This window comes from Mobula birostris, chromosome 13 (genome assembly GCF_030028105.1).
Source record: "Mobula birostris isolate sMobBir1 chromosome 13, sMobBir1.hap1, whole genome shotgun sequence".
Lineage (NCBI taxonomy): Eukaryota > Metazoa > Chordata > Chondrichthyes > Myliobatiformes > Myliobatidae > Mobula > Mobula birostris.
Genome location: NC_092382.1, coordinates 251,018 through 278,016, shown reverse-complemented (window position 1 = coordinate 278,016; position 26,999 = coordinate 251,018). Strand labels below are relative to the sequence as shown.

The following is a 26,999-nucleotide window of genomic DNA, read 5'->3' as shown; positions in this document are numbered from 1 at the left end:
CAGGATAATGGAATGCCTTTGTTGCAGCATGTGGGGAGGAAGTGAGACCCCCAGCGTCCCTGACGAATGCATCTTCGAGAAGCGCATCCAGCTGCGGCTTCTAACACTCCACATTAAGGAGCTGGAACCGGATGAACTCCGGATCATTCCGGAAGCTGAGGAGTGATGGATACGTCATATAGTGAAGTAGTTACACCTAAGGTGCAGGACGCAGGAAGCTGGGTGACAGTCAGGAAGGGAAAAGAGGTTAAGGGGCCAGCGCAGAGCACCTTTGTGGCTTTCCTTCTCAGCAACAGGAATATCACTGCGGATGCTCTTGGCAGGGATAACCTAACAGAAGAAAGGCTGGTCTTTGGCGCTGAATATGACTCTGCAACTCAGAAGCGAAGGGAGGAGAAAAGGCGAGCTATATCGATACGTGGTTCGTCAGTTAGGGGAACAGAAAGGAGATTCTGTGGATGAGAACGTGATTCCTGGATGGTATGTTGCCACCCAGGGGTCTTGGTCCACGACATCTCAGATCGTGTCATCAGCATTTGACATTGGCTTTGCGGGAGAAGCCAGAGAGTGGGAGTGAATGGTTGACTCTCTGACTGGAGGCCTGTGGCTTGTAGAGTGCAGCAGGGATTGCTACTGGGTGCATTGTTGTCTGCCATCTGTATCAACAATCTGGATGATAACGAGGTTAACTGGATCAGCAAATTTACAGGTAACACCAAGACTTGGGGTTTAGTGGCTATCACGACTTGTAGAGGGATCTGGATAAGCTGGAAAAATAGGCTGATAGAATTTAATGCAGACAGGAGTAAGGCGTTACATTTGGGTAGGAGCACCCAGGGTGGGTCTTACACAGTGAACGGCAGTGCACGGAGGAGTGCGGTAGAACAAAGAGATCTGGGAATACAGGCCCATAGCTCATTGAAAGTGGCATCACAGGTAGATAGGGTCATAAAGAAAATTTATGGCACCTTGGCCTTCATAAATCAAAGAATTGAGTAAAGGAGTTGAGATGCTGTGTTGAAGTTGTAAAAGGTATTGGTGCGGCCAAATTTGGAGTATTGCGTGCAGTTTTGGTCACCTACCTGCAGGAAAGATATGAATGAGGTCTATAGATAAGGGTAAATGCTAACAGGTTTTTTTTCCACCGAGGTTGTGTGGGACCACAGTCAGAGGTGATGGGTAAAGGGTAACAGGTGAAATGTTTAAGAAACATGAGAGGAAATGTCTTCACTCAGAGGGCCGTGAGAGTGTGGAATGACCTGTCACTGCAAGTGGTGCATGCAAACTAGATTTCAACACTTAACGGATCGATGGGTGCTGACAGTTTAAATTGTTTTGGCATGGACTAGATGGACTGAAGGGCTTGTCTCTGTGCTGTACTTTTCTGTGACTCTATGGTCTAAAACACTTGGGGCCAGTAATCCCAGACTCCGCATTAATGCTGGGAGTACAGAGATACTCCAGCTATTGATTGATCAAACTGTGAGCTTGTTTGCTGTGCTCAGTAACAAAGAGTATCTGGTCTACAAGCTTCTCTGTATTCAATAACAATCATGCAAATAATGTATCTGCAGTTAATCAAAAACACAAGAGATCCTTCAGATGCTCAAAATCCAGAGCAGCACACACAAATCCCATGCTATCAACATTCTGAGGGTTACGATTGACAGGAACCTGAATTGGTTTAGACATTTAAACACCGTGGCATCCAGAGCAGGTAAAAAAGTTAGGTATCCTGCTGTGTTTAACTCACCTTCTGACTCCCCAAAGACTGTTCACCATCTCAAAGTCTCAGGTCAGGAGTTTAATGGAATAGTCACCACCACCTAGATGTGTGCAGCTCCATCAACACTCAAGAAGCTTGACACCATCCAATACAAGGCAGCCCACTTGGTTGGTACCCTTTCCGCAAGCATCCAATCCCCCCACCATCGACGGACACTTGCAGCAGTGTGTACTATCGACAAGATGCCCTGCAACAACACACCAAAGTTCCTAAATCAGCACCTTCCAGACCCACGAGCACTACCATCTAGAAAGATGAGAACAGCAGATACCTGGGAACACCAGCACTTGGAAATCCACCTCTAAATCACTCACCATCCCGACTTGGAAACATATCACCGTTCATTCATTGTCACAGGGACAAAGTCATGGAATTTTCTGCCTAACATCACTTTGGGTATACCTACACCTCAGGGACTGCACCAGCTCGTCACCACTTTTTCAAGGGCAAATAGAGAAGGGCAATAAATGCTGGCTTAACTGGCGATGCCCCCATCCCGTAAATGAATAAACGGACTCGGTCGGTCAGCAGCATCTATGGAAATTAATTTGAAGTTGATGTTTTGGGCCAAAACCCTTCATCGGGACTGGAAAGGAAGGGGAAGAAACCAGAACAGATGAGCAGAGGGGAAGGGGGCAAACCAGGATGCTGGGAAAGGGGGTATGAAGTAAGAAGCTTGGAGGCAACATGTGAAAGACAAAAAGCTAGAGGAGAAGGAACCTGAGAGCAGAGGAGAGTGGACCAGGGAAGATAAGGAGGAGGAGGAGCACTGGGCCAGGTGAAAGGCAAGCAAGGTGAGGAGAAGAGTCAAACCACTAGAAGCTGGAGAAAAAGACGTTCATGCTATCAGGTGGAATATGAGGTGTTACTCCTCCAAGCTGAGAGTAGGCCCATCGTGACAGTAAAGGTGGCCGTGGACCAACATGTCGGAATGGAAATGGAAACTGGAATTCAAATGGTTCACCACCAGAAATCCCAGTTCTTTCAGAGAGACCGAGGGTGCTCAACAATGCCGTCCCCCAACGCAGAGCAGACAGCATTGGGAGCACTGGGTACAACAGATGACCCCAAAAGATCTCGGGGTGAAGCGTTGCTTCACCTGGAAGCACTGCCTGGGTCTCTGAATGAAGGTGAGGGAGGGGGGTGAATGAGCAGATGTAGCACTGCTTCTGCCTGCAGGGACGGGTGCCAGGAGGGAGACTAGTGGGGTGAGTGGAAAGGACAAGTGAATTACAGACTGGAGGGGAGGTAACAATGTTTTTGGTGGAAGGGTCCTGGAGACTGATGTGCTTGATACAGAGACTCATCGAGTGGCAGACAGGGACAGAGAAACTCAATCCCTGCTAAGGCAACAGGAAGATGTGGGTGAGGGTGGACATTCAGGAAACGGAACAGATACAGATGAGGGTATTCAATGGTGGAGGAAGGGAAACACTGATCCACAAAGAAGGAGGTTATCCCTGATCTCTTGGAAAGGAACGCCTCACCCTGGGAATAGATGCAGTGGAGATAAAGGAACTGAGAAAAGCGAATGGCATTTCCACAGGGGGCAGTGTGGGAAGAGGCTGTAGTTGCCTATTTTATGTAGGCCAATTAACATGACCCCATTGTCTCACCTTTAGCAAATGCAGATGAGAAGGCTCATGGTCGCTTCACTTTGCAAACGATGCAACCAACCTCCTCAACATTTGCAAAGCTGTGCTTTATATTTCAAACTGATTAGTTCAAGCAATTTACATTAAGAGCTGAAGACTGGTTCTTGTTTACAACAAGAAGCTGAAGAAGGAATATGGTTAGAAGTTTAACTTTGTCACAGCCAATTCTGATCCTGAGGAAAGGTTATGCTGCTATGCTAAATAGCTGAAGTTAGCAAAAGGCCTCTTGGGCCTTGGAAACTGAATGTCCAATACAGTAATTTTTTGTGCTACTGTAATGCCTGCAATAAAATGAATCTCAATGTTGCATATGGTGACATATGCGTAATTTGATAATAAACTTACTTTGATCTTTCAACATTGAACCTAGTATGTTGTGAGAGGCAACGGACAGAATTGTTAGGACCATGGCAGAGATCATTGTTTCTTTAATACCCACAGCAGAGTGACTGGGAAACTAGAGAATGGCTAATGCTGTCCCTTTACTTTAGGAGGGCCAGTAGAATAAGCCAATATGTTATGGCCATTGAACCTTAAATGAAGAATGGGAAACTTAGAGGGATTCTGAGAAACGGGATTATTTACATTTGGAAAGGAAAGGATGAATTAAGGATAATCACCAAGAGTTTTTGCATGGCAAACCAGTTCTCACTAATTTGTTTGTTTTTTGTTTTGTGTAGGTAAGCAAGAAGACAGAAAAGGGCACTGTGCTGAGCATTGCCTATATCAGGGGGTTCCCAAACTGGAGTCTACAGACCCGTTGCTTAATTGTATTGGCGCATGGCATGAAAGAGGTTGGGAAACCCTGGCCTACACGAATTTTAGCAAGGCCTTTCAAAAGGTCCATTTGGTAGGCTGCTCAAGAAGATTAGAGACACATAGCATCCAGGATGAGTGAGCCACTTAGGTACCATATCGGCTTGGTAGCAAGAGGCAGAGCTCAGTAGTTAGAGGTTGCTTTTTCAGATTAGATGTCTGTGGACAGCGGTGTGTTGTAGAAATCTCAACCTGATCTCTTGTGGTTTGTCATCTATATTAATGATTTGCATAAGACTGTAGGTGGGATGATTAGTAAGTTTTTATTGGATGGTAAACTCACCTCTTCACACTCAAAACCTGCCTACCTTCCACAAGTATCATGTGAGGACTGTGACGCAGTACTTTCCACCAGTGAAGAAACTTGACACCATGCAAAACACAGCAGCCCGCCTGATAGGCACACATCCATAACCATTCACTGCCACCATAGATGTAGCAGGTTTTGCCATTTACAGGAGGCACTGCAGCAGTTCACTAAACAAATAACCATACAGCATTTGGTTTACTTTTTATGGCCATGCTAATGTGAGGAACGACTTAAATAATAAGCCCTGTGTAAGGATTTTGTCCCGACACGCTGACTGTACTTTTTTTTTCCATAGATGCTGCCTGGCCTGCTGAGCTTCTCCAGCATTTTGTGTCTGCTGCTCGGATTTCCTGCATCTGCGGACATTCTCTTGTTTGTAGATAAGTGCATCTGTTTGCTGCTCCAGTCACTGATGCTTCTATTTTACACGTTTTGAGTAACATCTAAATTCTTCCTCCCAAGAAGTATTATCTCCCATCTCTATCTTTTTTTCTCATAATTGATATCATCCACAATTAAATATCATTCAAAAATGTACAATTCTTATTTTCAAATCTAAAATTAAAAATCAATACTGTAAATTGCAAACTGCAAAGTCTCATCAATGATCCAGGCAGAATACCATTTCTCAAGATCAATATGGCTCTAGGACTCTATTTTAACTCACGGTGAGCAAACTAATTGACTCTTAAATAAGTCTCCCATAATATTTTCTGTGGAAGTCCGCTACAAAATGTGAGTTTTTTTTCTTTTCTGTGAACAGAGCAGCTCAATATAACACAAGTACTTTGTTTGCAACTTTCTACCTTATATCTTGCAATGGATTTCCAGAATCTTTTAGTTCCCACTGGATATTTATTTATTTATTTTTTATAATGTGATAAAGTATTTCAAATTATATTGTTAACTGTGTTTTTTAAAACAAAATCTTTATTTTTAATCTGCAAAACTTGGCTCGAGTAGAGCCTTGATATGTTGTTGAATGTATAAAAGCTATAGGGAGAGATTTTAATGTCCAATTGCAGATGTTTGCTTTTTAAAAATTCCTGCAGAAAGCCTCATTCACATACAAATTGGGGGTGGGTGTATATGTAACTATTAAGCAAGCAGATATTTGTTGGCTAAATGATTTTTTGTCCAAGGTCTTTCTCCTCTTTATTGTTATCTAGTAATACTGGTAAACAGACCCTGCAGTATTGTTTGTGTTCTTACTAATGGACAAATCTGACAGGTATTTTTCTCAAATTGTGTATAAATAATAAATCAGCTACAACAAATGATAAAACATTGATAAAAGTGAATGTTTAATCAGTTCAGTTTACCAATCATGACAATTAATCAATGCCAAAATGTGGAATTAATTAACGAACGGGAGCAAAAGCAAACACAGTAAGTGTGTTTATAGGACTACTCACAATGTGCTGGAGGAACTCAGCAGGTCAGTCAGCATCAGTTGAAAAGATTAGTCGACGTTTCGGACCGAAACCCTTCGTCAGGACTGAAGGAAGAACTTTGGGGAGGGTTTGAAGAATGCTGGTAGTTGAAAGAACAAGCAATTTGAAAGACAAATGGGTGGGGGAGGGGAAGCAGGGAGGTGATTGGCAGGAGAACAATGTGCAGTAGTAGAAGGAGGTGTAACTATGAGGGAGGTGATGTGAAATAGGGATTGAGGAAGGGAGGTGGAGGGAATTACCGGAAGTTGGAGAATTCTATGTTCATACCAAGGGGCTGGAGACTACCTAGAGGGTATATGAGGTGTTGCTCCTCCAACCTGAGTTTAGCCTCATCATAGCAGTAGAGGAGGCCATGTATGGACATATCTGAATGGGAATGGGAAGCAGAGTTGAAGTGGGTTGCTACCGGGAGATCCTATCTGTTGTGGCAGACGGAGCGGAGGTACTCGACGAAGCGGTGCCCCAATCTGCGTCGGGTTTCACCAATGTAGAGGAGGCCGCACCGGGAGCACCAGATGCAATAGATGACCCCAACAGATTCGCAAGTGAAGTGTTGCCTCACCTGGAAGGACTGTTTGGGGCCCTGATTTGTGGCAAGAGAGGAGGTGTAGGGACAGGTGTAGCACTTACGCTTACAGGGATAAGTGCCAGGTGGGAGATCCGTGGGGATGGACGTGCGGATAAGTGAGTCGCGGAGGGAACAATCCCTGCGGGAAGCAGAGAGGGGTGGAGAGGGAAAGATGTGCTTAGTGGTGGGGTCCTGTTGAAGGTGGCGGAAGTTGCGGAGGATAATGTGCTGGATCCGGAGGCTGGTGGGATGGTAGGGAAGACAAGGGGAACTCTGTCCCTGTTGTGGTGGCGGGAGGATGGGGTGAAAGCCGAAGTGTGGGAAATGGAGGAGATGTGGGTGAGGGCATCATTGATGACGACAGAAGGGAACCCACGATCCTTAAAGAAAGAGAATATCTGAGATGTCCTGGAACGGAAAGCCTCATCCTGGGAGCACCTCCGCGACGTCCCTCCCCACGGATCTCCCACCTGGCACTTATCCCTGCAAGCGTAAGTGCTACACCTGTCCCTACACCTCCTCTCTTGCCACCATTCAGGGCCCCAAACAGTCCTTCCAGGTGAGGCAACACTTCACCTGCGAGTCTGTTGGGGTCATCTATTGCATCCGGTGCTCCTGGTGCGGCCTCCTCTACATCGGTGAAACCCGACGCAGATTGGGGGACCGCTTCGTCGAGCACCTCCGCTCCGTCCGCCACAACAGACAGGATCTCCCGGTAGCCACCCACTTCAACTCTGCTTCCCATTCCCATTCAGATATGTCCATACACGGCCTCCTCTACTGCAATGATGAGGCTAAACTCAGGTTGGAGGAGCAACACCTCATATACCGTCTAGGTAGTCTCCAGCCCCTTGGTTTGAATATAGAATTCTCCAACTTCCAGTAATTCCCACCCCTTCCCTTCCTCTATCCCTATTTCACACCACCTCCCTCATAGTTCCACCTCCTTCTACTGCTGCGCATTGTTCTCCTGCCAATCACCTCCCTGCTTCCCCTCCCCCACCCCTCTGTCTTTCAAATTACTGTTTTTTTTTTCTACTACCAGCATTCTTCAAACCCTCCCCAAAATTCTTCCTTCAGTCCTGACGAAGGGTTTCGGCCCGAAACGTCGACTAATCTTTTCAACTGATGCTGACTGACCCGCTGAGTTCCTCCAGCGCATTGTGAGTGTTCCTTTGACAACAACATCGGCAGATTATTTTGTGTTTACAGGACTAATGATTTATTAGCAGACAGCGTGAGAAAACACACAGGAGGAGATTTAAGTGATGATCTTGCTGTCATTCACCATGGTTGGTTGATTGCGTCTTTAATGGTATTTGGAGCTCAATTCATCCGAGACCACCTTAAGAAATTTACCAACTGCACAGTGGTATGCAGGGGTGAACGTAGGCAAGTGAATGGCCAGGGTGAGTACGATACAATTGGTGAGCATCTGTAAAAGTGAAAAGTAAATAGCATAGGCTGGTGTTAATATTCTCAACGGTTGAATTTACCCATTAAAAGTGCGTTGATTGTTTGTCCTTTGAATGCTTTCCTATGTATAATGCAACAGGACAAAATATTCCCAGCTAAGCTGACGAAGATGACATTTCCAGACTGCTGGGATTTCAACTGAATAAATTTGAAAGTTCAGAGTTGCTGATCTAATTATAATATCATAGTTTATGTAATAACAATTACTAAGATTCTATAAAATTGTTACATACGTGAATGTAATGAGGATCCATCTGCAGTTCTTCACGATATTCAATGGCAAGCCCTTCCAGGTGTTTACCCATGTGGTCCACGTCATGGGCTGCATCCGCCAATGCTTTCATTACCAGGCGACCGTGATTTCTGACCGATGGGTCACAGTCTTTGAAGCCAGTGAATTTCTTGAAATTTTTCTTAGTTTGAGGATAGACAGTAAACAACCTTCAGAAAAATGGAAAGTGAAGGCAGAAATTATTTGCAGACACAATATACACTACATCTCGCCTAGAATTAAATTTAATTTTTCTTCGGACCAGCAATCGCACTACTTTGGAAAATCTTCAATTCTATACAGAGAATGTCTTTGTATAGGGAAATGCAAAGACATGTTACCGATTACAAATAATAGCTGAAAATGCATTAATTATACTATGAATCTAAGAAAATTACCTGACTAAAGCATCCGCACCCCAAGCTTCAGCATTTGCCTTTATGTGGTTGCCAATTTCTTCCATAATCTGTTTCTCGCTGTCAGAGAATGCCATTGTTGCAGAGTTTTCGCCTTTTCAGATCTCTCAATAACCAGGAGATGCCTCTGGCTCGATGTGTCCGTACTTACTGCAATTCGCGCTGAGCCGCACCCTCTCCGCCCCACTTTTCCCATTGGTTGTGGGTCCTGATTCATGGTCTATGTAATATAATGATAAGAGGCAATGGGAACGGCAGCCAGTTGTCCGGTTCACATACGACCGTTAGCAAGGATATCCTGTTTCCTAAAAGATAAACACCACCTTAATATATTTCATTTGAAGCGCTTTTGCAAAAACTTAGTATATTTCCGTATAAGTTATCAGTAAATGTAGAAAAACATCCATTACTCTATATGCGTTTTCAAACTAACCCTGATATAATAAGTTTATTTCGTTTTATTGTTATTTTTGCCTGGATATTACACTGAATTCACCCATTCAACTTCATCCTCCTCACCTTTAGTCTTTTTTATTTCACAACTGTCTAACCTCAGTGTGCAGGGAGACTTGGTTTTCCAAAATTCTCAAGATGCCTGCTGCGTACGCTGCACAGAAACTGACTGGGCAAAATGAATGTTAATGTAACCATATTGGACCAGGAAGTGTGTTGGTCTAGAATCACGTAAATAATGTGTATTAGCAAACAGCTGAAGGATTTGGTTATGCCCTAGTCTATTTAAGGTCTAAAACGTGAGGATGGCCAGAGCAACTTTGCAGTATTGTTCTGGAATTACATAGACATGGGAGAACTGAGCTGATGTTACAAGCACATTTAGAGAAGGAAACTCAGGTCAGGTTTGAGGTTACAGACCTGATCAAACAGCGAAAGGGAGAGTGATGAAGTTGGCTTCTGATATCAGAATTATGCAGCCAAAGCAAATGATTTTGAATTCTTCCTAAAGCTCATTTGGAACAAAATTTCCTTCATTCATTGCCAGACATCAGATAACTAGCGTGACTGAGCAGAAGCAGTGGATGAGTCAGCAGAGTTGCAAAGAAATACAATGTTGTGGTTCATTGTATCTAATGTGTTACTGCTCTCTGAGAAACATAAAGCACTGATTATTTTAAGAAAATACATTAAAAACATTTTGTTTTCATATTTAATTTAAATAATTTTATGATTTGAGAATAATGATTTAGCAATGTCTAGTGAACACATCTCACATGGAGTAATGATACTACAATACTTAACCGAATGTTATTAGCATATGGTGGGTGGAATTTATTATTTAAACAACATTTTGGATGGAATTTTGTCATTTCAGTAACAGACTTTCATGATGTGAACGTAAGAAATGAATGAAGGTTTGGACACAGCCTTTAGGATGACCTCTTCATTCAGTAAACATTTAGTTGATCTGCTGGACGACCACAACTCCACTTTTTTGCTGGATCATCATATCCTTTGATCTATTACATTCTATTTATCTACCAATTCCAATTCTTGAGAGAATTAACATGTACTCAACACCCACAGTACTCTGAGGCAGAGCATTCCAAACAGCCACAACCACAAAGAGAAGAAAATCCCCATCATCTCACTGTTGAAGTGGCTAAACCTGTTTTGTGAAACTAAACCCCAGAATACTTTCTGGGTTGAGCCTCCAATGAAGAGAAAATTTAAAAAATCAGAGTTTAAAAGAATGTTGGGAGTCCTTGTGCAGGATTCCCTACAGGTTAACTTGCAGGTTGAATTGGTGGTAAGGAAGGGAAGTCAATGTTTGCATTCATTTTGAAAAGTCTAGAATATTGAGCAAGGATGTAATGCTGACACCTTATAAGGGTTTTGTCAGATCATATGTTATGTTGGTGGTACTGGGAAGCTGGGTGGTCATGGGTAACACACACGAGAGATGGAGACGTGAGGAACAAATGTACCGCTGCTTATTTTACAAGCCGTCTACCCAGCATGCCCTCTTACAATACATTCAGTACATAACACACAGAAAAGCTTGACAGAAACCCGTAAGGGACAAAATAGACACGAATGCATAACACGTCCCCTCTCCTCATTCTAATGCTTTGTCCCACTTCCCGTACACAGACCAGCTGCTGAACAGTTAATATTTGACGTTGTAATCATCAAATTCAACAACAACAAAATAACATGTTTTCTCAGCAAAGGAAAAAAGAAATAGCATGCCTCTATTTCCAGACATAACCCTGGGAATCATCCTGTGCCATGAGTTGCAGCTCAGTCACCAAACTGCAGATTCCATCTGTTTGGAGGCTACTTGAGGTACTGACGACTGGGGGATGACACCAAAGGTGTTTTATCTCTTGGTAGTGTGTGCTTATACATCTTGGTTTGGGTACCACATTGTCAGTAGGAAGAACCTCAGAGAGCACAGGGGATGGGGGATGAATGGCTTTGCTGATTCGGAACTTATGTATATGGTTCTGACTGACCAGCAGGTCACCTGGGATATCTGGGGCTGGTGGCTAAACTACAGGGGTGGTAGAAATTCGGGGGGAGTTGATTGCAAAGTTCAACCTGTCTTCATACTTTTAACTAGTTTACTTAAAGCAGACTTATCTGTGTTTACTTTCGTATTTGCTCAGGATCAGTTCATGCAGTTGGAGTCTATTCCAGATTTGACACCATGAATGGGGTGGCAATGTTCCTCACAGATTTCATTTTAAGACCTTTCAGTTTTGCTTCCACCTCTTCCACATACAAAACCACTCCAGTCGGTAAACTGGCCTTTAGTTTCTCCTCGTTAGCAGTGAGACTGGACAGCTATGGTTTCACACCCACATTTACTTTTCACAGTATTTCTAAAATATCTACCCTTTCATTAATCTTCTTATGATCTTCTTGTATGGAATGGGAGCAAAGTCGTTTCCAAGCTTTGCAAAAGGAGTTTGGATCCTCTATTCCAGACCAACATATCTCTCAAGTTTTTCATGTGTGGTAGAATACAAGGTACTGAAGCATCTACCTGCTCTACTGAAGTCACTTGAAAACCCTTGACTGAGCTTTCTACTTGACACTGATCCGGGTGATCCGGGTGGGTGTTCCTCTGGCTACACATGTAACAAGCCAGTTCGATTTCAACCATTAAGGGATAGTTTGGATGGGAGGGGTGCGGAGGGCTTTGGCCCCAGTACAGCTCGAAGGGATGAGGCAGTTTAAATGGCTCAGCCGAAAGGCCTGTTTTTGTGTTGTACTTTTCCATGTCACCTTGATCTCTGATTCATAACAGAGACAACGGCTTGATCCAACGAAGATCAGAAATAATTTTCAGCAGTTTAATTTTTCACAGCCCAAGGATATTCTAACAAGGAGAACATGTTCTGCAGACTTTTCAAGCGGTCCCTTCTCTCTGCCCCACACGCTGGTCTTTCGTAACCATGGTAACACACAAATGCTGGAGGAACTCAGCAGGTCGGGCAGCATCTATGGAACGGAGAAATTAGTCGAGCTTTCGTGCCAAACCCTTCAGTGGAACTGGAAAGGAAGGGTGAATAGCTCAGATCATGGATTGATTTGGAAGATGAGGATGGTTGTTCTGTGAAACTTGGAGCTCAGGGTCTGTGTGGAAGCATCTGCTGGACCCGCACATTCCTCGGAACAGGGAACGTCCTTTCTGCTGAAATCAAATCCGACCAGTTCGACAATTCACTGTCATTCAGGTGTGAAATCATTCACTTTTATAATGTATTTATCCATTTCTGCTGCAGGGAAGACCGATAGAACCATTAATGTGTCTTTAAGAAATTTACCTGGGGTCTCGAACCCGCAACATTACCCGTTACAGAGCTGCGAGTGTTAGCTGCGAGTTTCCAGCATTTCATGTTCCCCTCGGACTCGCATCAGCTGCAATTATTCTACAAGTATTTTCAGGATTCCTGCAAATAATCAGTCCGTGTCATTCCTAACTGCAACATTAACTTGGCTATGTTCCTAGTTACTGTTGCCAGTAGTTTTTAGATGTTTGCTGTAACCGTGAGGGTGAGGGCGAGGGAGAGGAGGGGCTGATGGAAAGGAGGAGAGTGCGGTTTGAAGGGTGAGCAGACGGAGGAGGGGCAGGATGAGTGTGTGGAAGTTAGAGAGGGGGAAGATGAAGTTGCGTCGAGAGCGGGCGGAGTGGGAGAGAGTTAAAGAGATGGGAGACATGGAGAGGGTGGGAGAGGGGGAAGACGTGCATGTATTTTCTATATCCATTAATGAATGCCAACGTTGCATCCACCCTCTTCACCACCAACTCAACCTTGGAGGTTAACCTTCAGGGTATCCAGCACAAGGACTCCCAAGTCCCTTTACATCTCTGCAGTTTGAATTCTCTCCGAGGTTGTCACTCTCTATCTTGTAGTCATGGAAGCATCAAATCTGCTGATCTTTGTCCTGGACCAGATACTGAGCAGGATTCCGAATATTTACATGTTAATCGAAATTTTCTTGCGCTCCAAGTGTATACCGGTGTTTAACATCCACGCTGTTCCTCTTTGTTTGGTCTGGTCCACAGTCACCCTTCACTTTTGATCCATTTGTAGCCAATTGATGTCAAAAAAATTAAAACTAAATATTGCACCACGAAAATCAGGGCAATGATTCTGGGGACAGTGACTGTGATCAGTTGTTTAAGGAACCTTTACTGGTACTTTCCGTTCTCACAGTATTATACAACAACAATTACTCCATCTATTTGTTTGGCTTCTCTACATTATTTGTCCTTATCTTTCGCGATGCCAATGGACTTATTTAATTGCACCCTCTCCTCTGTAAATCCCATTTTTGCTGTTTTTCCTGACGAATGGATTAACAGCTGGGCGCAGGAGACTCCGGTATGCTGACAAGGGGCAGGGTGCCAGAGGCTCGGAGACGGAGAGCCACAGGAAACCCTTCGAGCAAAGAGCTGCTTAAGGACTGTAAGAAATGCAAGAGAACACTTACGAATAAACAAGCAGGAGAGTCAAAGGAAAGCATGATGTTTTCTTAGCGGACAACGTGAAGGAGAATCGTATGGGAGGCTGCAGATATGTTAAGAGCAATGGGACTACAAGAGACAGACTTGGTCCTCTGGGAGATCAGAATAGTAAACCGTGCGTGCAGCCAAAGAGGTTATTCAATGCGCATCTGTATTTAGTCAAGAGACGGAGAGAGAGTATATAGAGGTAATGCAAATAGGCATCAACCATGGTTTCTATACATATTATAGAGAAGCTGTTTGCAGTCTTGAAGCTGGGATTAAATCACCAGGACTTGACCAGGTGTACCCTCAGACCCTGCGGGAGGCAAGTGTAGAAAATGCTCGGACTCCAGCAGAGATATTTAAATCACCCTCAGGCCAGAGGATTGCAGCATAACCAATGTTGTTCCACTGTTTAAGAAGGATTCTAAAATAAACCATGTAATTATGGGCCGTGAGCTGACATCAGTAGTGGGAAAGCTACTGGAAATTAATCTAAGCGACCGGATCTATGAGCATTTGGATAGACATGGACTGATTAGGGATAGTTAGTTAGCATGGCGTATTACGTGGTAAGTCGTGTCTCATCACTGTTATAGAGTATTTCAAGCAAGTTATCAGGAAGCTCGATGAAGGCAAGCATTGTCGGTACGGATTTTAAAAAGGTATTTGACAATCTCCAACATAGGAGGTTGGACAAGGAATTCAAAACGAGGGAGTAAATTGGATAAGGCATTTGCTCCGTGGGAGAAGCCAGAGTGGGGTAGCCGATGGTTGTCTCTCTGACTGTAGGCTTGTGACTAGTGGAGTGTTGCAGGGATCGCCTTTCGCTCTTTTCATCTGTATCAACGATCTGAATGACAGTGTGGTTAGCTGGATTAGCACATTTGCGGTCGGCAGCGAGGAATACTATCATGTCTTGCAGCGGAATCTGGCCCACCTGGAAAACGCTGTTACAGATTAATGGCGTTTGGCACATCGGCCTTCATAAATCAAATACTAAACACAGGAGATGGGATGTTATGGTGAAATTGTACAAGACATCGGCCTTCATAAATCAAATACTAAATACAGGAGATTGGATGCTATGGTGAAGTTTTATAGGACATCGCCCTTTGTAAGTCAAATGCTAAATAGAGAAGATGGGATGTTATGGTGAAATTGTACAAGACATCGGCCTTCATATGACACTGGCAAATGATACTTAAAGGGTTGACGGTGGATATGCAATGGCAAGCATTTAAAGGTTGCATGGATGAACTACAACAATTGTTCATCCCAGTTTGGCAAAAGAATAAATCAGGGAAGGTAGTGCACCCGTGGCTGACAAGGGAAATTAGGGATAGTATCAATTCTAAAGAAGAAGCATACAAATTAGCCAGAAAAAGTGTCTCACCTGAGGGCTGGGAGAAATTCAGAGTCCAGCAGAGGAGGACAAAGGGCTTAATTAGGAAAGGGAAGAAAGAGTATGAGAGAAAACTGGCAAGGAACATAAAAACTGATTGTAAAACTTTTATAGATATGTGAAAAGAAAAAAAGATTGGTTAAGGCAAATGTAGGTCCCCTACAGACAGAAACAGGTGAATTGATTATGTGGAGCAAGGACATGGCAGACAAATTGAATAAATACTTTAGTTCTGTCTTCACTAAGAAGGACATAAATAATCTTCCAGAAATAGTAGGGGACAGAGGGTCCAGTGAGATGGAGGAACTGAGGGAAATACATGTTAGTAGGGAAGTGGTGTTGGGTAAATTGAAGGGATTAAAGGCAGATACGTCCCCAGGGCCAGATGGTCTGCATCCCAGAGTGCTTAAGGAAGTAGCCCAACAAACAGTGGATGCATTAGTGGTAATTTTTCAAAACTCCTTAGATTCTGGACTAGTTCCTGAGGATTGGAGAGTGGCTAATGTAATCCCGCTTTTTAAAAAAGGAAGGAGAGAGAAACCGGGGAATTATAGACCAGTTAGCCTAACATCGGTGGTGGGGAAAATGCTAGAGTCAGTTATCAAATATGTGATAACAGCACATTTGGAAAGTGGTGAAATCATCGGACAAAGTCAGCATGGATTTGTGAAAGGAAAATCATGTCTGACGAATCTCATAGAATTTTTTGAGGATGTAACTAGTAGAGTGGATAGGGGAGAACCAGTGGATGTGGTATATTTGGATTTTCAAAAGGCTTTTGGCAAGGTCCCACACAGGAGATTAGTGTGCAAACTTAAAGCACACGGTATTGGGGGTAAGGTATTGATGTGGATAGAGAATTGGTTAGCAGACAGGAAGCAAAGAGTGGGAATAAACGGGACCTTTTCAGAATGGCAGGCAGTGACTAGTGGGGTACCGCAAGGCTCAGTGCTGGGACCCCAGTTGTTTACAATATATATTAATGACTTAGACGAGGGAATTAAATGCAGCATCTCCAAGTTTGCAGATGACACCAAGCTGGACGGCAGTGTTAGCTGTGAGGAGGATGCTAAGAAGATGCAGGGTGACTTGGATAGGTTAGGTGAGTGGGCAAATTCATGGCAGATGCAATTTAATGTGAATCAATGTGAGGTTATCCACTTTGGTGGCAAAAACAGGAAAACAGATCATTATCTGAATGGTGGCCGATTAGGAAAAGGGGAGGTGCAACGAGACCTGGGTGTCATTATACACCAGTCATTGAAAGTGGGCATGCAGGTACAGCAGGCGGTGAAAAAGGCGAATGGTATGCTGGCATTCATAGCAAGAAGATTCGAGTACAGGAGCAGGGAGGTACTACTGCAGTTGTACAAGGCCTTGGTGAGACCACACCTGGAGTATTGTGTGCAGTTTTGGTCCCCTAATCTGAGGAAAGACATCCTTGCCATAGAGGGAGTACAAGGAAGGTCCACCAGATTGATTCCTGGGATGGCAGGACTTTCATATGATGAAAGACTGGATCGACTAGGCTTATACTCGTTGGAATTTAGAAGACTGAGGGGGGATCTGATTGAAACATATAAAATTCTAAAGGGATTGGACAGGCTAGATGCAGGAAGATTGTTCCCGATGTTGGGGAAGTCCAGAACGAGGGGTCACAGTTTGAGGATAAAGGGGAAGCCTTCTGGGACCGAGATTAGGAAAAACTTCTTCACACAGAGAGTGGTGAATCTGTGGAATTCTCTGCCACAGGAAACAGTTGAGGCCAGTTCATTGGCTATATTTAAGAGGGAATTAGATATGGCCCTTGTGGCTAAAGGGATCAGGGGGTATGGAGGGAAGGCTGGTACAGGGTTCTGAGTTGGATGATCAGCCATGATCATACTGAATGGCGGTGCAGGCTCGAAGGGCCGAATGGCCTACTCCTGCACCTATTTTCTATGTTTCTATGTTTCACACGATCAATGCCCCTCATCATTTTATACACCTAAAAAAAGGTTCTAAATATAAACAAGAAAATTATACATTGCTTTGAGGATTTGTTGGAAGTATACAAAATTATGAGTGTATACATAGGGTAAATGCAAGCAGCTTTTTCCACTGAGGTTGGGTGGGATGACAACTAGAGGTCATGGGTAAGTGGGGAAGGTGAAAATTTAACGGCAACATTTGGAAAAGCTCTTTACTGAAATGGTCGTGAGAGTGTGGAATGAGATGCCAGCACAAGTGGTGAATATGAGCTCAGTTTCACCATTTAAAAGAAGTTTGGATGGGAGCCTGGATGGTAGGGGTATGGAGGGGCGATGGTCGCAGTGCAGGTAATTGCATTAGACAGCTTAAATATTTATTCTGAATTGACTTGATGGGCCAAATAGCCTGTTTTCGAACTGAACTTCTCCATGTTTCTATGACAGAGAAGCTGGCCAAAATTGTTTGGAAGGGAAAAGGTAGGATTGACAACGGAGCAGCAACGGCTGGAGTTTTGGGGAGGAATTCGGGAGCTGAGTGATCGATACATCCCGAAGAAGTGGAAGCATTGGAAAGGCAGAAGGACACGACCATGGCTGAAATGAGAAGCCAAAGCCAGTATAAAATCCAAAGAGAGGGCAAACAAAAGAGCAAAAACTACTGGAAAGCTTTTGGAAACCAACAGAAGACAACTAAAAGAGTCAGATGAGCTCAGGGCGCAGAATTATGATATTGTCGTGATTAAGCGCTATTCTGATGATATCGGAAAGGATCTGGCGAGTGTGGATTGGGATAGGCGGTTTTCTGGCAAAAATATACCTGGAAGGTGTGAGGCCTTCAAAAACGAAATTTTGAGACTACTAAGCCTGCAATTGCAGATCAGAATAAAAGGTAAGGATAACGAGTACAGGAACGTTGATTTTCAAGAGATATTGGGGCGCTGGTTAAAAGAAGAGAGGAGGTGCTTAGCAAAGAACGGCAAATAGGATGAAATGAGGTCCTTATGGAGTCTAGCAAGTTCAAGAAATGGTCAAGAAATAAATCAGGGAGGAGAAAAGAGGGCATGAAGTTCCTCTAGTAGACAAGGTGAAGGAGAACCCTTGATGATTCCACAGACATGTTCAGAGCAAAAGGATTGCAAAGAATAAAATTCGTCCTCTGGCAGACCAGAATGATCATCCATTTGTGGAGCCAAAACAGATGACGAAGACCTTAAATGAATTCATTGCACCTGCATTTCATCAGCACACGGATACAGAGTTTGTAGAACTGATGCAAAGCGGCATCAATTTCACGAACCATGTACAGATTACAGAGGAGTGGGTGTTTGCTACCCTGAGGCAAATCAGAGTGGATAATCCCCAGGGTCAGACAAGATGTTTCTTCCGACCCTGCAGAAGGCAAGTGCAGAAATTGACGGGGCCTTAGCAAAAATATTAAAAACAGGTGAGGTACCAGGGGATTGGAGAATAATCAATATTGTCCGCTGTTTAAAAAAGTCTGTAAACACGAACCAAACAAATTACAGGCCGGCGAGTCTGACATCAGTGATGGGAAAGTTATTGAATGTTATAAGCTTCGACTGACTAGTTCTGATGAAGTGTCTCGGCACGAAACGTCGACTGTGCTCTTTTGCACAGATGCTGCCCGATCTATTGAGTTTCTCCGGTATTTTGTGTGTGTAATTTGAATCTGCAGATTGTCCCTTGTCACGGATAGTCAATATGGCTTTGTGAGTCATAGGTCCTTTCTAACTAAGCTTATAGAGTTTTTCGAGCAGATTACCTGCAAAGTGGATGAAGGCAATGCTGTGGATGTTGTGTACATGGACCCGAGTAAAGGAATTGACGAGGTCCCGCATGGGAGGCTGGTCAAGAAGGTGACGTCACTCGGCATTCAGGATGCGGCTTGCAAGACGTGGTAATGGGGTGTTGACTCTCAGTCTGGAAGCTGTGACGAGTTTTGTGCGGCAGAGATCAGTGCTTGGTCCTTTGTTGTTTGTCATCTATACCAATGATCTGGAGGATAATGTGGTTAACTGATCAGCAAATTTGCGGATAGCACCAAGTTTGCGGGTGTAGTGGACAGCGAGGACGACTACCATGCTTGCAGATGGATCTGCATCAGCTAAAACATGGGCTGAAAATGGCCGATCGAATTTAATGCAGACATGTGCAAGGTTTTGCCCTTCTGCCGGGCCAACCAGGATAGGTCTTACACAGTCAATGGTAGGGCAATGAGGACTGTGATTAAACAAGGGGATCTGGGACAAGGTCCATATCCATTGAAAGTTGTGTCACAGGTAGACAGGGTCGTAGCGAAAGCTGTTGGCACGTTGCCATTCATAATTCGATGTATTGAGTGCAGGACATGGGATGTTATGTTGAAGTCATATAATACGGTGGTGAAGTCTAATTTGGAGAATTGTGCACAGTTTTGGTCACCTACCTACAGGAAAGGTGTAAACAAGGTTGACGGAGTACAGAAAATAATAAAAGGGTGTTGCAGGGTCTGGGGGACCTGAGTTATCGGGAAAGATTGAGCTCGGTAAGACTGTATTCTTTAGAACGTGGACGATTGAGATGGGATTTCATGGAGGTATTCAAAATACGAGGGACATACGAGGGACGAGTGCAAGCAGACTTTTTCTATTGAGGTTGCGTAGGATTACAATCAGAGGTCATGGGTTAAGGGTGAAATGTGAGAAGTTTATGGGGACCGTGCGGGGAAACTTCTTCACTCAGAAGGTCGTGACAGGATGGAATGAGCTGCCAGCATAAGTGGTGCAGGCGAGCTCGATTTCAACGTTTATTCGAAGTTTGAATAGGTACGTGGATAGTAGGGATATGGAGGGTTATGATCCCGGTGCAGGTCGATGGGAGTCGGCAGTTTAAAACTGGTTTCGGTGTTGATGAGCTGAAGGGCCTGTTTCTGGGCTGTGGTTTCAGATGACTGTATGTTCCGGGACGCGTAATTTCATCCTGAAAACAAACCAAACCCGTTCGCCCGTGTACGATTCAGGAATGTTTATGACTATTCCTTTATTAACACGAGCATTAACTGATTATTGTATTTCCATCCGGGCAGTTATTGCCGCAAAAAAACACTTTCGCCCTCAGTTGACCAGCCCGAAACATCTGTGAAATTTGTCGTTATTAAAAGACGCCCATTCCAAATGGCCAGGAATTGTATCCAAGTACGGAGTGATAGGTTTGGAAATGGGCGATATTGAAGCAGTGACGCACAAACTGAGATGGACGACGTCACTGTTATTGGAATGGCCGTCGGGGAGGGAGAGACGCAGAAACTAGTGATGTTCACCTTGGTTAACTTGGCTGTCAGGGAGGGAATGAAATATTGATTGGAAATTATATCCAGTTGTGTAGTATTAAAAATGCGAGCTAGGAAGGAAATGATTCCCAATTTCAAAACGTTCACGGGAATGTAGATCAGATCGCAGATCACATTCGCAAACTGACAGGCCACGGTTTACGGCAGAGAGAGAGAGCGCGGAGAGAGTGAATGGAGGAGACACAGACTGCGGTGAATGGAGAGAGAAAGTGAGGAGAGAGAGAGAGAGAAAGAGAGAGGGAGAGAGGGAGAATGGAGAGATTTGAAATGGAGGAGGGGAAACAGATGGATAGTGATATTGGAGAGTGGAAGCGTGAGAGGGAGGGAGTGAGTGAGTGGATGAGACAGAAGAAGAGACTGCTGTGAATGAAGAGATTGAAGGAGGCGGGGGGGGGGGGTGGCGGAGAGAGAGAGAGGGAGAGTGCCAGAGAGAGAGAGAGAGATTGGGAACTGGAAGTGAGAGGGTGGAGGCTAGGAGGACGAAGATAAGTTTGGGACCCTGTATACCTGTACCGCCACTTTAAATAAATTATGGACCTGTATTCCGACTGAAGCGCAGCACCTCGCACTTGCTTACACTAAAATCCATCCACCATTTTTGCAGCTGGTCCAGATCCCGCTGGAATCCAATAGTCTTCCTCGTTGTCCACTGCGCCCCCAATCTTAGTGTCATCCGCAAATGTGCGGATCCAGTTAACCACATTACCATCTAGATCAATGATAGAGATGACAAACAACAGCAGACCCAGCACACATCCCTTTGGCACTCCACTAGTCACAGGCCTCCAGTCAGGGAGGCAATCACTCTCTCGCTTCTCCCGCAAAGCTAATACTTACTACAATTTACTCCCTCTCATTAAATGTCAAGCAACTGAACTTTCTTCACAAGCGGGACCTTGTCAAGTACCTTCTTAAAGTCCGTACACGCAACATCCACTTCCTTGTCTTCATCAACGTTCCTTAAATTCCCTTAAAACTCTCTCATATTCATTAGACACAAGCTGAAGGGGACAGAACTATGCTGACTATCCCGAATCAGTCCTTGTCCATCCAAATACTTAAAGGCCCAATCCCTCTGAATACCGTCCAATATCTTTCCCTCGACTGATGTCAAGCTCACATCAGCAGAGACCCTTTTCTTAAACAGCGGGACAACATTTCATATTACCCATCGACTCGATGGGGCAGTGACCTAGTTCTGATCTTTTATCTTCTGGTCATGTAGATTCGCCCAAAGAGGGAAATTAGATCAGCCATGACGAAATGGTGGAGCCCATACGCGGGGCCTATTTCCCCAATTCTGCTCATATACCTTCCGGTCTTACTCGCTATCCTCCGATTTTGCGGTGCCTCACCCGTCGCTACGAATGGTTTAAGTATCTCTGCTGGAGCCCGAGCAATTTCTGCACTTGCCTCCCACAAGTTCCGAAGGGACACCTTGGCAGGCCTGGGAGTTTCTCCGCCGAATTTACTTCAAGGCAGCAACATGTCCGCCTCTGTAATAAGTATATGGTCCATGATCTGCTTTGCCCCACTTCTATATGTTTTGTCTTGATTCTGAGTCCGTTTTCCTAATAAATACAGATGTAGAATAAAACCTGCAAGATCCCTCCCATCTCTACTGACTACACGCATTGATTACGGTTCTGATCTTCCAGAGGATCAATTTTGTCCCTTGCAATTCTTTTGCTCTTGGCATTTCTGTAGAATCCCCTTAGGATTCCAGTTCACATTGTGTGATTGGCCAACCTCAACCTCCTGATTTTTCTTCAGTATTCTCTTGAATCTCTCTTACCCCAGAAGTACCTCAGTTGCCCCTACCTGCCTACACCTGCTAAGCAACTCCATATTTTTCTTAACTAGGGCCTCAATATCTCCTGAAAGCCAAAACTCTGTAAACCTGTTATATTTACCTTTTATTTTGAAAGGCACATACAAGCTTGGTACACTCAACATTCCACTTTTGAAGGTTTCCCGTTCACCAGTTACACCTTTGCCTGACAGCAGCGTGTCTCAATGCACAATTCTCAAATCCTTTCAGATACCATCGAAATTGGCCTTTCCCCAATTTAGAATCTCAACCCGCAGGCCAGACCGTACCTTATCTATACTTACTTCGAAACTAATGGCATTGTGATCGCTGGATGTAAAGAATTTGCCTACACAATCACCTGTCACCAGCCGGTCTCAGTATCTAATCGGGAATCAAGTCTCGCACACTCTCTCGTTGGGACCTCCATGTACTGATTAAGGAAACTTTTCTGATCACATTTAACAAACTCTATAAATCTAGGCCTTTTGACTATGGGAGACCCAGTCAGTGTGTGCAAAGTTAAAATCGCCTACTTTCACAAACGTATGTTTCTTTAAACAATCTGGGATCTCTCTACAAATTTGTTCCTCGAAATCCCTAGGACTGTCGGGCGGTCTGTAATATAGCCCCAGTAATGTGGTCCTACTTTGGTTATTACTCAGTTTCACCCTTAGCGCCTCACTAGAGGAATTCTCCAGTCTGTCCTGACGGAGCACTGCCCTGACATGTTCCCTGACTGGCAACGCCACCGCTCCTCCTGTAATCCGTCCCACTCCATGGCGTCTAAAACAACGCAATCCCAGAATACTGATCTGTCAGTCCTGCTCCTGTCGCAGCTAACTCTCACTAATGGCTACAATATCACAAAACCTTGTTTCGACCCAAGCTCTGAGCTCATCCGCCTTTCCTTCAATAATTCTTGCATTGAAATATACTCAGCTCAGAACATTAGTCGCAACATGCTTTACCTTTTGATTCCTGACTTTGCCTGAGGGCTTAACATCTGTTTGAGAAACTTGGATAAGTACAGGGATGGGAGGGGTATGGAGAGCATGTCAGTGCGAATCGGCAGGTAAGTAATTTGGCACGGAGACGGGGAGCAGTGTCCTGGACTTATTTCATAATTTACTGGCATAATTTACATACTACTATTTAACTATTTATGGTTCTATTACTATTTACTATTTATGGTGCAACTGTAACGAAAACCAATTTCCCCCGGAATCAATAAAGTATGACTGTGACTATGACTATAACACTCCCGGTGTGGAATACAGAGACTGAGAATTGTGTGCGGTAAAACACCCGGTTGTCGTATATGGAGACCGGAACCATACGCGGTAAAACTCCCCGTGTGGAACCGAAGGTTTGTTCCGTGACTTGTGAACATACTTGATTAAGACGCTGCCACTGGTGACTGGATAAATAGTTAGTCTAACAATTCTAACCAGATACATCTCCATCTCCTCGCCTTTCTGCCTCAGCCCTTTTCCCTCAGCAGTCCCTCCTCACAACACCTCCTCCTCATCCGGCACTCTATTCCAACCCTCCCTTCTTGCTCCCTCTCTCCCTTATCGTCTCTCCACTCCCTCACCCCTTCCTTACCATCTTCCCTCTCAATCATCCCTGCTTCCTCACCGCCTCTCTCCCTCACCTTTCCCTGTCCTCTGTTCCTCAGTTACACCCCTAACTCGCCCAGTCTCTCCCTCTCTCCCCCCTCCCCACTTTCTTTGCCTCCCATCGCCCTCACTTTCCTTTCTCACCGGCCCCACATGCTCACCGTTCCCTCCAGATTCGTTCAGTCCCTTTGCCTCAAATGCGTCTCCCTCAGCCCTCTCTCCTCACCTACTTGTTCAATCGCACTTTCCTCCTCGCTACGCCTCTCACTCACTCAGCCACCTACCCACCCGCCTGTCGCCAAGACACACACACCTCCTTCATCTCCCGAACTGCTTCCCTCTCCGTCTCTCTTCTATCCTTCAGACTCTCCATACCCCACAGTCCCTACCCGCTCTCCCTCCACTTTCTCCCTACTCCTCTCTCCTGTCTCCCTCTTCACCTCTCTCACCCTCTGCCCTGTCTCTCTTTATCTCTCCCACCCTCTCTTCCCTTCTCTCCTTCTACCCCCTCTATTCAACCTACTCTCCCATTCTCTCTCACATCCCACTCCCCCTGTCCCCGCCCCTATCACCCGCCATCTCACTCGCAATCTGTCACCGTCTTCCCCTCCCTATCTCTTGCTCTCCCTTCTCTTCACTCTTTCCCCATCTCCTCTTTCTTACTCTCCACTCTCACACCCTCACCGCCTCTCTCTAACCTCATCCATCTCCCACTCTACTTCTCTCCCTCTGTCCCACCCTATCCCACTCGCTCTCCCACACTCTCTCCCTGCTGGCTTCCGTATCTCACACTGTCTTCCCCTCTGTCTCGCCCTCTTAATCCACCTCTCACTCCACGCTCTCTTCCTCTTCGTTCCCTCTCTCTCTCTTTCTCTCCCTATATCTCTCCCTCCCTCCCTCTCTCCCTCTCTCCCTCTCTCTGTACTTACGTTACACGCTCTCCACCTCATCCCATACATACATCAACAATATTTAAATGTCAATTGCATTTGTATCTGGGATATTTGCAGATTCCAGATCCTCGGTAATGGTGTTTATATTACGGAATGACGCAGCTTGGAATGACGTTGAATCGTATCTTAAAATGAATTGTGAAAAATATTTTTCAAACAACTGCAGAAGGTTGTAATCTGAGTTAAACGTGCAAAAGAAGGTTCGGATAGATATAGATTCTTCCGCTGTTCCCTGCCGCAGAAAGGGTTAAATAAAATATTAAAGTGACATTGTTCACACCCAAATGAGAGGGTTTTGCCGAACTAGTTCGATTTGATTTCAGCCGAAAGGCGGCTCCCTATTCTCAGGAATGTGCCTGGACAGGAAGTTGCTTACACACAGAGCCTGGACTGCGAGTTTCACAGAACAACAACTGTACCTTCCAAATCAATTAATGATCTGGCCTCCTCTCCTTCCATTCCAGTTCTGCTGAAGGGTCTTGGATCAGAACATCGACTGGTTATACCCATCCGTAGATGCTGCCTGGCCTGCAGCGTTTCTCCCGCAGTGTGTGTGTTGCCATGGTTACGGGAGATCAGCGCGAGGGTGCGAGAGGGCGGGGAAGAAGCGACTTCAGAACACCCGTCCTTCCAGAATATTCCTGGGGAAAGATTCATTTTCTGATATGTATTTTGTATCTTTATTTAAAACCAACCAGTTGTCTGTGTTTTGGATCAGTGATTAATATGTTACCGTATGAGGAACGTCCGGCAGCTCTTGGGAGGCATTTGCTGGAGTTCAGGAGAATGAGGGGGGATCTCATAGAAACATTCCGAATGTTAAAAGGCCTGAACAGATTAGATATGGCAAAGTTATTTCCCATGGTAGGGGATTCTAGGACAATAGGGCACGGCTTCAGGATCGTAGGACGTCCTTTTAGAACTGAGATGCGGAGAAATTACTGTAGTCAGAGGGTGATAAATCTGTGGAATTTGTTGCCATGAACGGCTGTAGAGGCCAAGTCATTGGGTGCATTTAAGGCAACGATTGATAGGTTCCTGATTAGCCAGGGCATCACAGCGTATGGGGAGAAGGCAGGGGAGTGGGGATGACTGGAAAAATTGGATCAGCACATGATTGGATGGCGGAGCGGACTCGATGGGCCGAATGGCCTACTTCTGCTCCTATATGTTATGGTCTTATGTCATCACCTCTCTTCTAAATGTCGCCTGACGGGGTTTGTGTTTCCGTCCCTCTTGTTTCCCGTTTGCACGGTTGAGTTTTTCCAGAATTTATGTCAAGATTAATATCAGTTCTAAAACGATGAGTAACGGTTTAAATCTAGTTGATAACCCGAAACACCAATCAGCCTAAAAATTACTCTGCCTGCTGTGTTAGGGCAGATTACGGAACAATGATTCCAGAGAGAAACTTCTTTCTCAAAGTACAGCCAGCATGCGAGTCAGTTACTTGTAGCTCGGTATATCAGGACAGTAAATCAGGCTTTCCCAAGCGCAGGCATGTGATGATTCTTAGAACAAGGAAGCACAGACATAGTTATTTTCCCATCCCGTCTACAAAGCACATTTCAGTCACACCGTGTACATTAGCCGCAGATAAGTGATTACAGACTTTGAATTCACACACTACAAGAAGGTCATTAACCCCTTAACGTTCGCCACAATGTCTGACTATTTTTCTTCCACAGGGTGGAACGCCCTCTTGACGAATCTCGTATTCCTATTGGTTGGTACCTTAGATTGACATTATCTGATACCAATGGAAGCAAAATATCGCGGTAGTCATTTGACGAGAAGTGGCACGTTGCCTGGGAGATGACAGGAGCACGGATTGTTAGCGCGAGGCTGACGAAGCTCCGTGAGAGGGCGCGCGTGGTGCAGTAGGCGGGGCCGTGTAATGACGCACGAGAGCGATGGGGGATCTGCAGGATGAGTGAAAGTGAACGGGAAGCTCGTCTTCTCTTCCCAGACCGTGTTGCCCAGCAGCCGTTCAATTCCCCAACCCCTGCTGGGGTCCGGAATTCACACTGAAAATGTACTATAAATACATAATTAGTGCAATATTAAATTTACGTTCTGCCAACTAAAAATTTGCATGTGCATTCGCAAGTACTCGTTCGATTGGTTTACTCCAAATCAGTTGTCACCGATTCTCTTGTG

General features: G+C 44.8%; 1 protein-coding gene across 1 annotated transcript; it reads right to left on the bottom strand.

Moving 5' to 3' along the window:
• Nucleotides 1-7,693: 7,693 nt before the first annotated feature.
• On the bottom strand, nt 7,694-8,957 carry LOC140208174 (hemoglobin subunit alpha-like). The gene is made up of 3 exons (XM_072276663.1): nt 8,735-8,957; nt 8,299-8,506; nt 7,694-8,024 (listed from the first exon to the last, which is right to left on the bottom strand). Exons 1-3 carry the CDS (start codon nt 8,827-8,829, stop codon nt 7,899-7,901), a joined length of 429 nt encoding a protein of 142 aa, XP_072132764.1. The 5' UTR covers nt 8,830-8,957; the 3' UTR covers nt 7,694-7,898.
• Nucleotides 8,958-26,999: the final 18,042 nt, after the last annotated feature.

Coding starts and splice junctions, on each gene's coding strand:
- LOC140208174 (XM_072276663.1), bottom strand. CDS start 8,829: ATGGCATTCTCTGACAGCGAGAAACAGATTATGGAAGAAATTGGCAAC. Junction 8,507..8,734: donor GGTGCGGATGCTTTAGTCAG/GTAATTTTCTTA, acceptor ATTTTTCTGAAG/GTTGTTTACTGTCTATCCTC. Junction 8,025..8,298: donor TGGATCCTCATTACATTCAC/GTATGTAACAAT, acceptor TCACTTTTACAG/ATGCTCACCAATTGTATCGT.